The sequence below is a fragment of the Syngnathoides biaculeatus genome, chromosome 5 (assembly GCF_019802595.1).
Source record: "Syngnathoides biaculeatus isolate LvHL_M chromosome 5, ASM1980259v1, whole genome shotgun sequence".
Classification (NCBI taxonomy): Eukaryota; Metazoa; Chordata; class Actinopteri; order Syngnathiformes; family Syngnathidae; genus Syngnathoides; species Syngnathoides biaculeatus.
This window is the reverse complement of record NC_084644.1, coordinates 2,834,211-2,851,024: the sequence shown is the minus strand read 5'-3', so window position 1 is coordinate 2,851,024 and position 16,814 is coordinate 2,834,211. Positions and strand designations below refer to the sequence as shown.

The 16,814-nt window shown below is 41.3% G+C and overlaps 1 protein-coding gene across 1 annotated transcript in view; it reads left to right on the top strand.

The window, feature by feature from the left end:
• The window catches only part of cdkal1 (CDK5 regulatory subunit associated protein 1-like 1), a 195,467-nt gene that overhangs the window by 114,607 nt on the left and 64,046 nt on the right, over window positions 1-16,814 (top strand). Inside the window, exon 10 of the mRNA XM_061819899.1 lies at window positions 6,472-6,617. Within this exon, the coding sequence (XP_061675883.1) occupies window positions 6,472-6,617 (146 nt within the window). The remainder of the gene's footprint in view (window positions 1-6,471; window positions 6,618-16,814) is intronic.

Below are 16,814 nucleotides of genomic sequence, written 5' to 3'. Positions count from 1 at the left end.
AGAACCGAGGCATCACTGTAACTACTTTGACTTTTTTTGACTTAACTAGACCAATGTTTCCCAAACAATTTGAGCTCAACCTTGATTCTTTGCAAATGTATAAAAATATAGCACGCTTGGAACTGACAGAGATGATCCACATAAATTAATTATTAAAACACTATTTCACTTCCAGTCAAAATGCCAAGAGTAATTCAGTATCACCAGACATTTTTTTGGGGGTCTACATTTACATCCCACCAGATAATGCCACTTTATTGTTAAATCTTTGAAGATTTTCCCAATTCAAGCTAAACAAAACACATTTTTGCATCCCGCTGTTATGTCTCAAATTAGTGGGAGTCTTACAGTGATGAGATTGCATCCTGAAATGTTTCTATAGCATTTTAGTAATAGTCACACACAGCCACAAACGCTGCACATGCACGTGTACAAATGCAGTATAACCACCCACACTCGTCCCTCACCTTCACACTGAGACGTGCACACAAGCAAACTACACTTCGATGCCATCCCTTCTAGACCCTTTTTCATTTTAATGAAGCCTTTGGGGGCCTCTTCGCATTAGCGGCTTAATGTAGCATTGTGTGAGGGACCCCACACCAAATGAAGCCTCACACTCAAAGTGTTCTCATCTGCCTGCAAAATATCACCCCTGCCTCCCTGCTCAGTCGGTCATTCGTTTTCTGAATGACGGGGATCATTTTGAAGGGTTTCTAGAGACCACGTTCGAGTGATGATTTTCAATTTGTTTCAAATTGATTCTCCACGATTATGAGCAGAACAACACCCGAAGAATGCATTCGGTGGGCACGGACTTTAGCAGGGTGCCTTTGGTCTACTGTTTTAAGAAGCTGCAGAAGGTCTTGCTAATGTTTGTCTGTCTCCTTTTTATATTTTGCTCCACCTCACTAAACGCTGGAGATGAAGGCGCAGGCGTGCCTCATGCTTCTGAGCGGTTCGCCACAGACACCTTTCTTCTCGGTGTGGAAAGTCTTTTAATGGGCTCAATTTCTCCATGTATTTATTTATTTGTCTCGGCTTTGCTGCGGCGAGTTTCTTCTGTCCTGCTGAGAGTTTGGCAAAACTCACAGGTTGTACTTTTATCTCATTACACTTGGAGCTGAGGGAGAGAAAAAAAGTGAAACAAATATGCTCACTTAGGAAGTAACCATCAGTGTAACCAAATCTCTGGTGTCAATCTGTTATGGTTCTGGGTACGTCTGAAAAATGATTGCAACTATTCAGTTTGCATTTCTCAAAACTCCTCTCTGGGAGAACAACTTAGATGAGCTGTAATATTAATAGTAGTCTTGTATTTATGTAATTTTTAAGATGCATAAACCCAAGTCAAGTAAATGTCAACTGACAATGGTGCAAAACACAAAAATTAATGTTAAAAATCAGGTCATTTCAGATCAAATACAATAAAAGTCTTCTTGATAGACAAATCATAACTGCCATTTTGATGTGCTTATACAGCCATTTTATAACAGTTTAATTGAATCTGAATCGTCACGTCTAGTTTCAGTCAGCTAATGTGTGTCAAAATTCTCCTCTAACTCGCTTTCCAAAACGTTTTACAGTCGAGCCTGCGATTGGTCATGATCATGGCTAGTTTGTCTCCAGCAATTTCTGTTGGCAGATTTCAATAATAATAAAAAATAGCCAACACTTTGAGCCTGCTAGAATTAAAGTGTAATGTGCATGCCCCAGCATCCTTTACTTTTTGTTTTTGACAATTTCATTGCTAATATAATACATTTTTAAGAGTAATTCACAACAAAATGCTGAGATAGATCTGAATTAATTTGTAATTGTTTCTGATGTTCGATTTGGATGCGCACATGGTTCATTTTTTTTTAAAAAAGCCTATAATTTCAAGCTGCTTTCCAACGTTTACATTGTGTTGTTTCTTCCGATGTTCTTTTTGTTGAGTGAAAATGAGGTAAAATACAACTTCAATCAATTCATGAGCTTGTGTCAGCTGCTGTAGTGGACCTAATACATGATATCATATATTAAATCGTTGCTGTTTGTAGTTTAAAAAATCTTCCATACGTTCATGTGGGGGGAAAAAAATGGCGTCCAACTTATTTAAGCCTTTTGTTTTCTTGTTTTACGTAAAATACTTGGATCAGTGACAAAGTTGACAGTGACATTCCATTCCAATACCCCCAAAAATTTCTTGCACAATCCGTGTATTGTAACCGCGCTGTGTGAGGTGTTCCGTGCTGGCGCTGGCCTCCAGGGAAAATCAAGAGCGATCCTTGAGATGTATAATATCCAAGAGGCTCGCTCGGTTTCTCTTGACTGCTGCTGAATGCCGTTCCCACCAACTGGGATTTGACTTAATATCCTGGGAAATGATTGTAGAATACCTTTCCATCAGACTCCCCCGGGTCGATCCGCTTAATACAACTTGTGGGTTTGTGTCTTTGCTTTGCCCTTATATCAAGTGTGCCAGTGAAGTTCCGGGCCTGGTGTCATACACATCAAAATTCAAACCCCAACTGCAAACTACTAGCTTTCCCCACATGAGATATAAAAAGAGATTGTGGCGTTTCCTTCAGGGGAAGAAGCGAGAGTTGACCTGAAGCACACTGACAAATGGCTTCAGAAAAACAAAATATTTTTGAGTGACAATTGTTTTTTGTTCTTTGTTTTTTTGGTAGTTTGTTCCGAATGTCATACCAGGGCCGCACTGACTGCCACGGACAAATTCCTCGTGTGTTGTTACATACTTGGCCATGAAAGCTTATTCTGGTTGTAATTCAAATTCAGGTTTAATGTATAAACCAGCATAATTATCCATTTCTGAGCTGCCTACCATAAAAATAACAAAATCTCTCCACATGATTTTTCAAAGGATGAAGCATTGTCATAATCAAATGTGCCACTGGTTTGCCAAACGCTAGCAGCTTCAGTAATCTCGGTTTTGTTTCTGAAAATTAAAATTAACTGTACTATTTTGTCTATAATGCAGCCCGGGGAACATAAACAGGAAGGCCGTGTATCAGGGAGCATCAGTGAAAACCCCCAAATAGAAATTTGCAAAGAAAGAAAACAAAAGACCTACACCACCCTGTTTGTTTTTGTGAAATAAAGGAGAAACATATGAAAGTCAGTGTGATTCTTTTGAGATCTTTCATCTACGTACCACGCCGCCGCCCCCCCCCCCCCCACACACACACACACATGTTCCTTTCAGTGCTATCTGATTTTAAGGGGCTAGATATCAGATCCTTTGAGCTAAGCCAGTAAAGATAGAACCTTTCTGATTTGTGCGCCTATCTGAGCTGATATAGTGAAGATGAAAGGATTTTGTGACTTGCTCGCGTGAATGGGAGCAAAGGGAAAAAGTGACACAACGTTGCAGCGATGTTCGACTGATAAACACAACAAATCCACAAAAACGTGCTTCCACCACGTTTAACAGGAAAAAGCTCATCAGCCCACAATGTGAATTGCGAATGTGCCGTCGTTATCGCAACGTCGTCGTCTCCGCGGACTCGCCAAAGTGTCAGCGAGACCTGCGGTCCGCGGGGATCTCTAACGACAGAGATTCATATCAGGGTTGTGGATAATGATTGGAGGATGGGATGCACTATGTCACACACACACACACTAGATGGCTCATGTGAATGAAAAGTCCTCCCCTTATAGATGAATCCCCCCAGTTGCCTTCAGCGTTGCCCTGCTTCTCAAACGATTACGTTGAGACCTCACTCACCCCAGTGCACACGTGGGCACACACCCGCGTCATCAAGGAGTCATCATTTATGGTAACTCTCCACTCTCCTTCGTAATGTACGCTACTTCAATTCCAACACAACAGCACGTTGCCCACAGCCCCGCAGAAAGAGTTTACCAGTTCCTACCCTGGTATCCATTGCTGACCTGCAGACAGATGAAAATGTCCTTGTCAGAGTAATTGACAGCTCACCAATCTCAGCGCACAAGTGCTAAAGGCGACAGTCTGGCTTCATTGCAGTGTGCCTACAAACTAATTATACTCACGCTGGACATGATAATATTGGACCTGGGATGGTTGCTTCGACGTATTTTTCTGTGGTAGTCGAATTGTTGTTGAGGAAAACAAGAATTAGGTACACAAACCATAATCTGAATTATCTTTGTTGGCCAAGTATGTAAACAACACGCAAGAAATTAGTCCCTGGTAGTTGGAGCGACATGCACGTTGCGTATGGCAGCAGACAGGCAGTCAATTGACAGTGAACCCCCCTTTGATTTTTGCGTGAGGGGCAGATGTGGTCAAGGAGGCCTCCTGAATTCCACAATCATCTCGAGTCTTCAGTGCATCCATCTCCAGGTTGTGCCGGGTCACACCGAAGCTTCAGCCCCTCCACTTCCTGTGGATACGCGAACTTGTCACCGTCTTTGATGAGCCCGATGACTGTGGTGTCATCTGCAAACTTCAGGAGTTTGACAGCTGAGTGCATTGAGGTGCAGTCGTTTGTGTAGGAGCGAGAAGAGCAGCGGGGAGAGGACACAACCTTGGGGTTCCCCCATGCTGCTGGTGCGTGTGGATGAGGCTTTGTTGGTCGTTCCTGATTTGAGGATGCATTTCACATCCTGTTTGTGGATGGTCAATGCAGAAGTCTGAGGTGTTGCTCCACAATTTGGGTTTGGTTGAGCAACTGTTTTTTTTTTTTTTTTTTAAATCCTTGTGACCTTCTCATTTTGATGATAAAACTGCTACTTCTCTTGGAATATGTGTCAAAGTGTTGTGAGGTAGACTGAGGTCTCACTATGGTGGTTAGAACACCAAAATATATTTATTTTAACATTTTGGCCAAACATAATGTTAAATATGACCTTTAGTGGTTCCACTGGACTTTACTTATTGCACCATATTCATTTTGCTTTATGTAAATAGGAATAGATGACAATTCAAGATATACGCTTCGCTTTTTTGCACCAGATTAGTGGAAAGAGATACTTAAAAAATATCGAATGCCTGACATGCTTTGCAGTGCTCCATCAAAATCATGGAAAGATGTTTTTCCACCATCATATGTGCCACTTTACATATCCCAGTATTTGTCCGGGCCCGGATCTGCAAATGTATTGCAGGAGATTCAAATGCATTTCATGAATTTCTCTTTTTATGGCTTCATAATCAGTTCTTTGTTTTGGATTGATCAATTGATCATTCTGGAATGCTTGACCAAATCAACTGATTATTGTCTAATGTACAAAAAAAAATGAGGAAATCTTCAGTCAGTCTGTTCACATTGTAAAACCTGGGTCCGACTCAAAAACATAAAATCCAATCATCATGTCCGTAATTGTGAAAGACTACGAAGACAATACGTGAGTGCGCCACAAATATTGTTTCATGTTGAATTGATTTTCTTTCACCTGCTTGCGCACACCCAAACATACACACACACACACATATTGCTGCCGTCTCACAAACTTGCAGCAAGCTGATTTCTGTCACCAATCAAGCTCATTTTTCCTAACCAAATTAATTCTTCCTAATTTGGAGCTCGCAGTGGTCAACCCCCTGCGGTGCGCTGTGACTGAGCTTTGTATGCGTCTGCGTTTGTGCGTGTACATGCACACGTGCGCGTTTGTCTGCGCATGTCGAAGGAACACACGTCAATAGATCTTAATGAGAAGACGGACTGCAATCAGCACATTCTTGTAGGAAATCATTAAATCATTTCTTTCTCCCCTCTACTTTCCTCTCTTGCCCCTTCTTGTGGTGATTAACATGCTAATGATACCACCCTGATTACGTCCATCAGACAAATTTGACATCTATGCTCTATCCAGCTTTTTAGTTGTGGAAATGATAGTGGGAGCGGGAAAAAATGTAATAGCCCTGCAAACTCTCCTAATTAATATGGCGTAATAAAATGCATGTTATTTTAAATGGGTAGATATAAATAAAAATTAAACAAATGTCTGTTATTGAAATAGTAAAACTATCAGAACGAGTGGGACACAGAAAAGCAAAACTGTTTTGTTTTGAGTGTTCAAGCATCCGGCATTTGCCTTTAGTCTTATAGAAAATGATCTTTACTTAATTTATATCAAGTAGAAATATGGTCTGCCTGGGTGTTGTTACAAGTTGAAACACAGTAATGTGGGACTTGCGGCTTTTTGAAGCCTTCTAACATTTATTTCATTCCAAGCCTGCAGCTATTTTTGCTTTGACGGGTTTAAAGTACTCTAAAGCTTAGCAACACATGTATGCATTCATTGAATAGCCAACATTGAGGAAAAAAACAAAACAAAACACAAATGTTGTTTTGTCCGGAGAAACGGAAAAACAAAACGTACTTTTCGCCATGATAATGAAGTCAGCATGAACACATTTGTAAGTCTGTCAAGTTGTTTTTTAGATCTCTTTCGTTAATGTTTAGTGTTACTCAATCCAACACTCCACGATTAACCAAATGATGGCATTCTTTCTTTGCGTGTCCCGTGACTCTTCAGGAGATGGCCAAGATACTGAACCATCCGCAGGTCTACGCCTTCCTTCACGTTCCTGTGCAGTCGGCCTCAGACAGCGTTCTCATGGACATGAAGAGAGAGTACTGCATTGAGGACTTCAGACGAGTAGTTGACTTCTTGAAAGAGCGGTGAGGCAACCTCAGCTGTTGACCTTTAGGTGGACTTGTGGTTTTGAAAGGTGCGCGTGACCCAAGTGATGTTTTCATCCCCATCAAGATTGATTTTGAAATCCTGAAGACTGGACTTTCCAGCTTCGCTCAGATGTAGCTTTACGTTTTCTTGTGGTTTGTGTCAGAAAGCTTTTTCCATTTGGCACCTAATTTAAAAAGACAGCAGCCACCTCCAGGCTTGCAGGTGACTCCCCCGCAGGTGCATCATGGGAGTAAAGCAGACGCAACGTAGACACAACTTGTTTAACTGCATCAAAAAAAAAAAACCATAGAGCTTGAAAAAAACTTACATATTTTCAGAAGGTGCATATTGTCCCTGATCTGCCAGACCAATATTGGCTCATTATGAATGTTTTTTACCACTAACAGGATTGCACATGCTAACTCCCCTCTGCTCTTTTATTAATAATACACTTGCTCAGATTTATTGTTTTTATGCATGGAGTTAAAGGTCAAGTGTCATCCCTATAAACATTCTAAAATAGATGTTGAAATGAAAAATACATATAGCATTATTCACTTCAATGTCAAAATGAAAAAATAAATATGAGCGGAGAGCGCATCATCCGTGGGCAAAGTTGGGAAGTGTCATACGACATCCAAGTGGTCGCCATATTGGCTGCATCTACTGCCCGTGATGTCACCCTGGACATTTGCCATCGAAGACACCCTGTGGCCCCTACTATGGGACACGGAAGATCTCACAATCGAGTGAAGTCTCCAGGGCAATATTACCCGATTGTTTCGACCCATATATAGATGATATGCGGATCACTATTAACTAACAAGAGACTCCCAGACAGTATGTAGAGCCAGCCCGGCCGAAGCCGCGCTCATCCGCGAGGCATGGCTTCGGCGGCGGCTCATCCGCCCACCTACTATGGGGCACGGAAGCTCGGCTGATTCCGTGATCGGTGGGCACGGCGTCGACGGGCACATCGACTTACGGACACGGATCTTTTGTTACGTTCTGAAAGGATTATGTTCTTCCCCACAACTATTGTTTTTTTTTTAGTAGGTGTACACACACCCACCTGTCATTTGGAACCCACGAAGCTCTCGTCCTTTGCACCTGTGCAATCCATTTTTCATGACGAACCGGGTCTCTCGGAAACTTATGAAGGGTAAAACCATCCTCCCGAGTGTTCCGAGCAATATCCAGCAACGAGCCGGCATTTTGGCTAACACGAAGGAACAACGAGCTACCTTCCAGCAGGTAAAACTAATAGAAACAAACGAGTCCGCTTGAGTGCGCTACTGCCCTTAATGTCACTTCGGGCTTCTTGTCGAAAACAAATCCCTCGAAAGGATTTTCATGTTGGGAGTTACAAAAAGCCATACATGTCAAAATTTTGTGGTGAAAAAACGGATGGGTCCATTCTGCCATTTTTTCATTTCATGACAGTGGCACTTTAAGTTATCCTTCAGGTTAGTTGGATAACTTTGATGACGGTGTTCTGAGCAGTGCGAAAGAAACAAATCTCACTATTGCGTGACCAGTTTTTGCTCCGCATGTGGCCATGCAGCTCTTGAATCGTAATTTAGTTTTAAAGCTCCATCATGTCATCACCGACAACAAGTTTCTCTCCCAATATATAAACATTTTGTAAAAGTGGATTTCTATCTCATGACATTGTGCAGAACGTATTAACTAATACTCATTGGATGTTAAAAAAATAATCAGAATGTGATTGAGCGTTGCTCTGCTCAAATATCAATAAGATAATACACCATGAAGAGATTTATCTGAAAATGGGCTTAGGCCTCACATCTGCCTCAAATCTCTTGATATTACAGAGTGTTTTTGGAATAAGATGTGGATATTATATGCAAGGATTCTATTACGTTTGGCAGATGATAACCTTATCATACCTCATTTTACCTTATGCTTAAGTTCCCTGTAATTAAATGGCAAGCGTGCATGTTTTCAGATAAGCAGTCTATGATGTATTTGTGGGTCAAAATAGCATTGAGTTGACAAATACGTCATTGTCGTTCTGCCCGTTCGCATTTACATCGAGACGTTGTCCTTATGACCATTTGCATTTATCTATATATAACTTATTTTGCTGGTGGAGATTAAATTGGTTTAGGCAGGTTGCCCGAAGCGGTTGAAATCCGTTTATTCTACAATTCAGTAAAGATATTTATGGACAGCATGTGTATGACTTTTATGTAGATCAACAATCGGCTTAAATACAAGCCGGAAGGTACAATAAAAATCACATCTCGGATCGCTCTATTCCAAGTATAGATAGAGTTTGTGTTTAATTTATCTGTGTCCTTCACTCAAATGTCTGTCTCACCTTTTTCTAGCCAGTTGTTTTATTTTCTGGCTCTAACTCCTACAACCGCTCAATATCATGTTCCGTTGTTAGGTATCCTTCCATTTTCACCATTTTCGTTATGGCATACATTTTTTTAACCTTTACATTATCAAGGGTCCCAAAATATCTTAACATCTATCAACGTACTTTTCAGAACTTATTGGGAGCGACAGGACTAGTAAGGTATAGTTTGGAGTACGGAGCATATATATCAAATAAAAGTGACATTTTAAAACGTAGCATAGATTTCAATCGACGGAAGTTGTTTTCGATTCTCCTACAATGTGCTGCAGTATTTTAGAGAGAACATTAGAATTTTTTCCTCCCTCAATCCTGTCTGCATACCTATGCCGGGTAAGAGTTAACCGTAACGCAAGTGTACTGTGGAAAACCAAAGCGAACTATAGTACTTTTTTCTTAAGTGAGAGCGGTCAGAGTCGCACCCGATCTGAGTGACACTTCCGTCAGTTGCATCTTCTTGTCAAAGAAAGAATACGAAACTTTTGTGACTGAGAAACATTACAACATTGTCCTTTTCCAGTAGTATACACCTCACAATTTTCAGCCCATCTTGTGCCAATAGTAGTCATCCTAGACCAAAGCAAATAGCATCAAAGTTATTTGTTTTTACCCTCACTATTAACTATTTTGATGATTGCTCATGTTTGTTTACCCTACGTCTTTTTCTCGTTTTCTATTCAGCTACTAAACTCTTTTAACTTGCCTTTCCAAAATGTTATGTAAAAAGAAATATTGACACCGTCTGGTCTTTGCAGTCCTGACATTTACAGTTTATCAACCTTTAGTTTGAAACATTATTCGATGTTGGGAGTGTTAGACTTCATGCTTGACACTTTTACAATCCCATAATTCTCTTCACAATTTATGTTGGGTTTCACATTACCATCTGCTGTGTCAGTATTCTGGCAATATTCTCTTTTCCCATCTGTCTGTCAAACCTGTCTTTAAATTTTGTGGGCGTCTAAATTAGTCACAGTCTATTTTTCACTGGGGCTGAAGATTTAACAATTTCTATTTTTTCCTTTTCAGTCCTGATGTCCCTTTCACATTGATGTTAGTCTTTTGAGTGTTGATTTGCGGCTTAGGCCATTGTTTGGCCTCGCCGAGGCCTCCTCCACTGTCTCCAGTTGTTATTTTAGTGTTCGGACGGAATTCAACACAGTGTCGCTAATCCTAAAAGGCCGCGGCAAATGTCTAAGGAGACACTGAACCTCAGCACACTCAGTGCATCGCATCACACGATCTTGTTTATACTGGCAGATTACCCCGCTGTGCGAGACTTTTTTTGGGGGATATATTTATGCACGGTCGGTCCGCTGCTGGCGTGCGTTCCCTGAACATGATGTTAGTTAAGTGAACTCTGCGCCGGTACTCATATAGCGGTTGGCCTAGTTTGGCTGGGGCAGTAATAACTGGGGTGCAACTCTGTCTGGGAGCGAGGCCAGTACAAGCCAAAACACACGCCCGCTATGTTGGATGGCGTGAGAAAATGTAAGATCGTCCTTGTGTTTGTCACCATCATGTCTCTCTCTGCCATCTTTTCTGTGTGTCTTGAGCTTTTATATTATTTACTAGAGAAGGGTTGCGTCAAGAAGGGCATCCGGCGTAAAAATTGTGCCAAACATACATGTGCGTTCATCTGAGATGACGCGCTCTGGCGACGCCAAAAGGGACAAGCCGAAAGAAACTTACTCTAGTCTTGTGAAAGTTACCAGTAGGGGGATATTGGCTATAAAAAGTCACAAAACCTTGGGAAAATCAGTGCGTATGTACCCCGTTTGAATCTGTGTCCGAAGCCTTATTGCATGTGCCGATGAAGCCTGGTCAGATGAGAGGTGAAACATCTTCTAGGACAAAGAGAACAGTCTGGTTGCCATCGAATAAGTGCCCTGAGATTGAAATGACCTGCAAGAATGATAAGATTCACTGCCTAGTACAGATTAAATAGACATTTTTGATCTTTCTTTTTCTTTTTCCATCAGCTCTCCTTTATTGAGCTTCACTTGGCAGAGAGATGGTCTTAATGTGTCTTGTAAAATAAACCTGATCATTCATTGTTCGGTCAATGATAGCAATGCATCCAGGCCCCGAAGTAGCACAGCAGTCCCAAACTGTGATGGCCGCTCCGCCATACTTCTCAGTTGGAATGAGGTTTATTTTTCTCCACCCATGGCATTGTGTGTTCCTTCCATACAACGACTGCCCATGTAATACGTTGCCAGGAGTGCTGTGGATCATCCAGGTGCTCTTTCAGAAACTTTAAACATGTAGCATTTATTCATTTTTTTCAACAGTAGTGTTTTTCTCCCTGGTATCCGCCTGTTGGCACCCATTCTTGTTTTGGCGTAGATTCGTCAACAGAGATGTTATCATGTACCAGTGATTTCTGAAAAATGGCGTGCAGGGATTTTTTTTCTTTTCTTTTTTTTTTACCTCATTAAGCATTTTTTAGCGTGCTTTTGCAGTTTGGAAGAGTAGCAACAGTGGTGAATTTTTGAAGTCTTTCCTTTCTTTTCCCCTTTGAACTGATGAACTTAAAAGCTTTTAGATCATTTTGTAACCTCTTAGAATTTCATACACATTAATTTCTAAATGTAGGCATTCTGATACATTTTGGATGGCAGAGCCGCTTTCGAGTCTGTGACGTTTATCGGAATTTCGGTGTTCTGACTCCTGACTGATTCGCGTTTGGAACTGCCAGAATCCCGTGTTTGTGTATTGTCGTAACAGCAGATTTTATCACCAATTTATCCAGAAATCCAGGCTAATTCCACAGAGTTCACATCTTTTTTTCATGTAACTGTAATCAATTCACAACGTGTTGTTTATTGGACCTGGCAAGACCAGGGACGATCAGTCTGTTCTTTTTTTTTTTTTTTTTTTTTTTTTGTGCGAGTCATTCAGTGACTAATTCATTTGTCTCTTCACTTAGGTTCTCTCTTTCATAGCTGACAACTGAAACTGAAAGGGGATTCCCTGTGTGTGTGTGCGTGCTTGCGTGTGTTGGTTGGCAGGTGTTTGGCTTGGGAGCCTCACACATGACAATTAGTGCTTTGTTAGTGCCAAAAGGAAGTTCATCGCAAAGTAGGAGAAGGAACGGCTCTTGTTTAGAGCAGGGTCAGGGTTTATCTACTTGACACACACATGACAGGATATATATATATATATATATATATATATATATATATATATATATATTCTTCAGCTTCATGCCACCAACATTGCGGAGGTCACGAAGGGTCAAATGCTTCTGGCCTTTCTAATCGGCAAAAACGTGCAGGCACACATCGGACCTCCCTCCTTGGGATCCTTCACAAAGGAATCGCAGCGTAAACGTGAGGCAACACTGCTTGGGAGGTTGTTGAAGCGTACGTCTCACCTTGCTAATTCCATTCATCCATTATCCGAAACGCTTATCCTCACAAGGCTCGCGGGAACTTTGCTACATCATTTTGATTTTATATTTAAAGGAGTGAACATTCTAAACAAGGCTTTGAATCTCTACAATTTGTGATATAAAACACTGAGTATGTAAATACAGTGGTACCTAGGTTTTCAAACATCTGTTTTCGTACAAATCGGTATGTCAGTCTGTCCCCCCCCCCCTATTATTGCTTGTTTAAAGTTAATCTGCACTTTTGTTAATAAAAAAAAAAAAAGGTTTACAAGGCTGGGGGCCGAGTCGGTATTGCACTCCCAGCCTAGCATACTCTACTACTAATGCATAGATTTTAAGCAAAAAATAAATGTATTTCTTAAATGATTTAATTATATAAATATTTAAACTATACATGCATTTCTACTATGCAGTTTATTATCAGGAAAAGCTAAAAAAAAAAAAACAAAAAAAAACATTTTTTATGCTTGAAACGCATTATTTCATTTTTCATTAATTGTAATGGGAAAATGCGCTTCGGATTTCGAACGTTTCACTTTTCAACCGGGCCTTCTGTAACCGATTGTGGTCGAGAACCGAGGCAGCACTGTATCTTTTTTTTTTTTTTTTTTTGAGTGACAATATTTTCATTGTTCAGGTTGTTTGGCAGTACTGTTGGCTTAACCTGCATCCTACCAAAGCTTTTTCATGCAGAACAGAATAAACTACATTTTATATTAAATGAGACTGAAAGGAAGTTGTGATTATGTTCAAGTCCATTGTTTCGGGACAGGGAATCCCCCACAGAGCACTAAGTCTTCTCTCCTTAACATAACAAATTTCTGCAGTTCCTTTAGAACCGCACTGTTTTCTCCATGGATAATTCAAACTGTAACTCGAATGATTATTTCATTAAATGTGTTAATTTGTCATCAGTGGCCGACTTTTGCAACCGTTTTCTTGCCGCTCCTCTCAATTAAAAATCAAATCATGAAGCTCAGCCCTTATGTCGTGATGTATGGAGAAAATCCTGTTATGGTGGAATAAAGCAGTTACACACTGAGAGAACCTGGTCAGAGGATTCTCCACACTTATTTTGTAGTTTATTATATGATCAGAGGGGATTTTTTTTTTTTCAACTACTCTCTGGGATTAAGCGTGTCTGAACCACAGGGGCCAAGTGTCTGATGATTGATTGGCGCCGTCTGTGTGCCGAGGAGGCGAGTCTTTCGGAGTTATGCTCTACCTGCTCATGACTGCAAGGCTACTTGGCGGTCTAGTGGCAGAAGTGGAGGCGTTGGCCATGATCTTAGCAGGAAGGTATTGATGGTTGGGGGCGTGCCTCTGGATGAGGGGGGCTTCAAGGCGTTCTCGGGCTCCTCTCAGCTTTGTGGATTGGTTTCCCCTGAAGGTTTCGTCTTGCTGACCTCTTACATTTCTGTCCTCCCCGAGGCGTGGACAGTCCTTCCGCAAAAGAGACAACTTCACTTCCAAAGGTGTACGCTTTGCCTGGTGTCGTTGAGGTTTATTACTCTTGGGTACAGTAGTAACCCCTAAGGCGAAAAGGAAGGGAAATAAACATTTGACTTCTGCATTACATGTGTGCAGCTGCAGGGCCTGTGGGGAGTTTGCACTTGTGGTTCCAAGGGAACAAGGATCGGTTGAACGGGTCAACAGGTGATTAATATGGGAGATGACTAGAACATTGACCCTTAACCTACAATGAGCATGTGGGGATTTTGTTACAAGTCTCTTGTTTTTTTTCTTTTCTTTTGTTTGTTTTTGTTTTTGCATCCGCTGGAGTTGAAGGATGTTAGATTTTCCCAAAAATGTGTGATCGCATGTCCATCACTTGTGTGAGGCTGCTTTTTTTTTTTAATGAAAATGAAGCTATTGAAATTTAAAAATGGCATATTGCTAAGTTATTTGAACGATATTTATTTTATATATTTATTTTACCATTCAAATTTTGAAAGAGCTTTTGGCAGTGTTGATGAGGTGGTTGCCCCCACACCCCACCCCACCCTACAAAAGTCGTCTCCCGCTAATGTTTCTGGATCAAACGTGAATTTTGAACTATAAACCCTGACTTTTTTTTCCCTTCAACAAAGATGTGACCTCTATTCTTAGCATCTTTTCAGCTAATAATATGTTAATGATTTTTTTTTTTCTTTTTCGGGATGCACAGCATGCTAAATCAAATTTGCACACATTGAAGCATTAGGGTTGGTTTTTAAATCTGCTCTGCTGAGGTGCACACCCTTTTCCTTGCAGAACATGAGTTTATCTTGTTTCGTGGCACTAGCAGTATTTTTCTTACAATAAGGTTGACGGGTGTTTTTTTTTTTCTTTTTTTAAATCTCAAATTTTTCTCTTTTCCGCTGTTCTTGAGCATGCAGTGTTTAATTGGTCAGACGACTGCTAATAGTTTACATAAATGTTTTTTAACACAGCATCACTTCTAATTTCATGAGACTAATAAAAGCCTCCTAGCCCGAGCCGAACATGCAATTGGAAACGAATAGACAGGCAAATGGAAATTAGCACCGCTTTTGTGGTCACTTTCAACTGGTAATTTACATAAAAACAGCTAAAAAAAAATTTCAGTACCATAAATCGAAAACTGGCATATATTCTCTCTCCTCTGTGAAAACAATTACAACTCCTGTTTAGCTTAATTTCAGTTTGCTATTTATTCTTGATATCCTCAATCAAATAACTTTATCACTGTACTGCCACCGTCAGTGTGAGCAGTATGTTTATTATATGTGATTTTTAAACCAGTGCTGTCTGTGTTTAAAAGTTGTTGTTTGTTTTCTTTTATGATTGAGTGCCGGCGGAACGGTGGTGCAACTGTAGAGCATTGGCTTCATAGTTCTGAGGAACGGGGTTCAGATCCCAGCCCCGCCTATGTGGAGCTTGCATGTTCTCCCCGTGCCTGCGTGGGTTTTCTCCAGGCACTCCGGTTTCCTCCCACATCCCAAAAACATGCAACATGAATTGGACGCTCTAAATTGCCCGTAGGTATGATTGTGAGTGCTGCTGTTTGTCTCGACGTGCCCCGCGATTATCTGGCAACCAGTTCAGGGTGTACCCCGCCTCCTGCCCGTTGTCAGCCGGGATCGGCTGCAGCACTCCCGTGACCCTTGTGAGGATAAGCGGCTTAGAGGATGGATGAATGGAAGATTTAGTGCCTGCCACTGTCATTGTCCAATTACCGTACTTGGCTGCAAAAGCTGAGATATGACATTTCTTTCTATTCTCATTTTAGTCGTTACATTCATAGGTGCCAAACAGCAATGTGCTCAACACTTTGTCGGACCTCATTGTTTGCATTGTCAGTACGTCTGCAGAGTCGTTGCTGTCGGCCGTTGATTGAAAGTCTTGACAAATCTTGCATGCGTGTGTACGTTTCTGTCTGCCAGTCTGTCTCTCGAGTGGCTCCAAGATGGTTGTGTTTGTGTAGTGTCTGTGTGTGTTCATGTGTTAGTCATCTCTATTAGTCAGGCGGAGTGACAGGGTGATATCAAGCCTCCGTGTGTTTCAAGAGGACGCATGTAGCCATAGCGTGACTGTTTTTTTTTTTTTTGTGTGTGGGCGCTGCTGATGACATGCCTTCATTGGTTTACTGGTCACACTCTTTCAGGTTTCAGGTATCAGACGAGGCTAATGTTTCACCGGGATAGCATGCAGGAGGGGCGTCAGTCTCCCTGGGGGCCTGGAAAGAAAACAAGAAGTGAAAAAAAAAAAGTGATAAGATATGAGAGGGAAAAAAAATCGAGAGGAAAAAGGTATGGAGGGAAGGCTGGCGGGAAGTGAGCGCAGCAAACAAGGCAGGGCTGGCCCGCTTTCACTGGCGGGAATTCTCAGCATTTTACCCCTCAATTATTTTTCTGTTCTTTCTCTACATGATGACTCTGCAGGAAATGTGGAGACAGATTGCCTCTGTGTTAAGTCCTCCTTGAGCTTCACTACAGCCACAAACCTTCAGTCTGCACAGACAGGGACGGTGACGTCGGAACCCGATGAATGCCTGCTTTTGTTTTATGACTTAAGGGGACACGTGTAAAATTGACTTCGATGGGTGTACAGAAATGCAGAATACATATATAGAAATGTGTGTGTACATTGACAAAAGTAAAAGGAGTGTTTGGCAACATGTCCATGCATCACACAAGTGCTTTCCTTGTAAGCGCTCACCTGTTCTCTACATTTGAGCACATTCCACTTATATTTAAAGACCTTTAACCTCAGGATGGCCGAGATGCCGAGGACGGAAATTGACATCTGCTCAGTCGCCCCAGGGAAACTGATCGTATTTCCCCTCGCTGGAAGGACATTTGATAAATCTTCGTGTTAACAACTGGTTTTTTTCCTTTTAAGTAGCAATTTAACCAATTTTAACGTTGATAGTGGTTTCTAATTATCCGT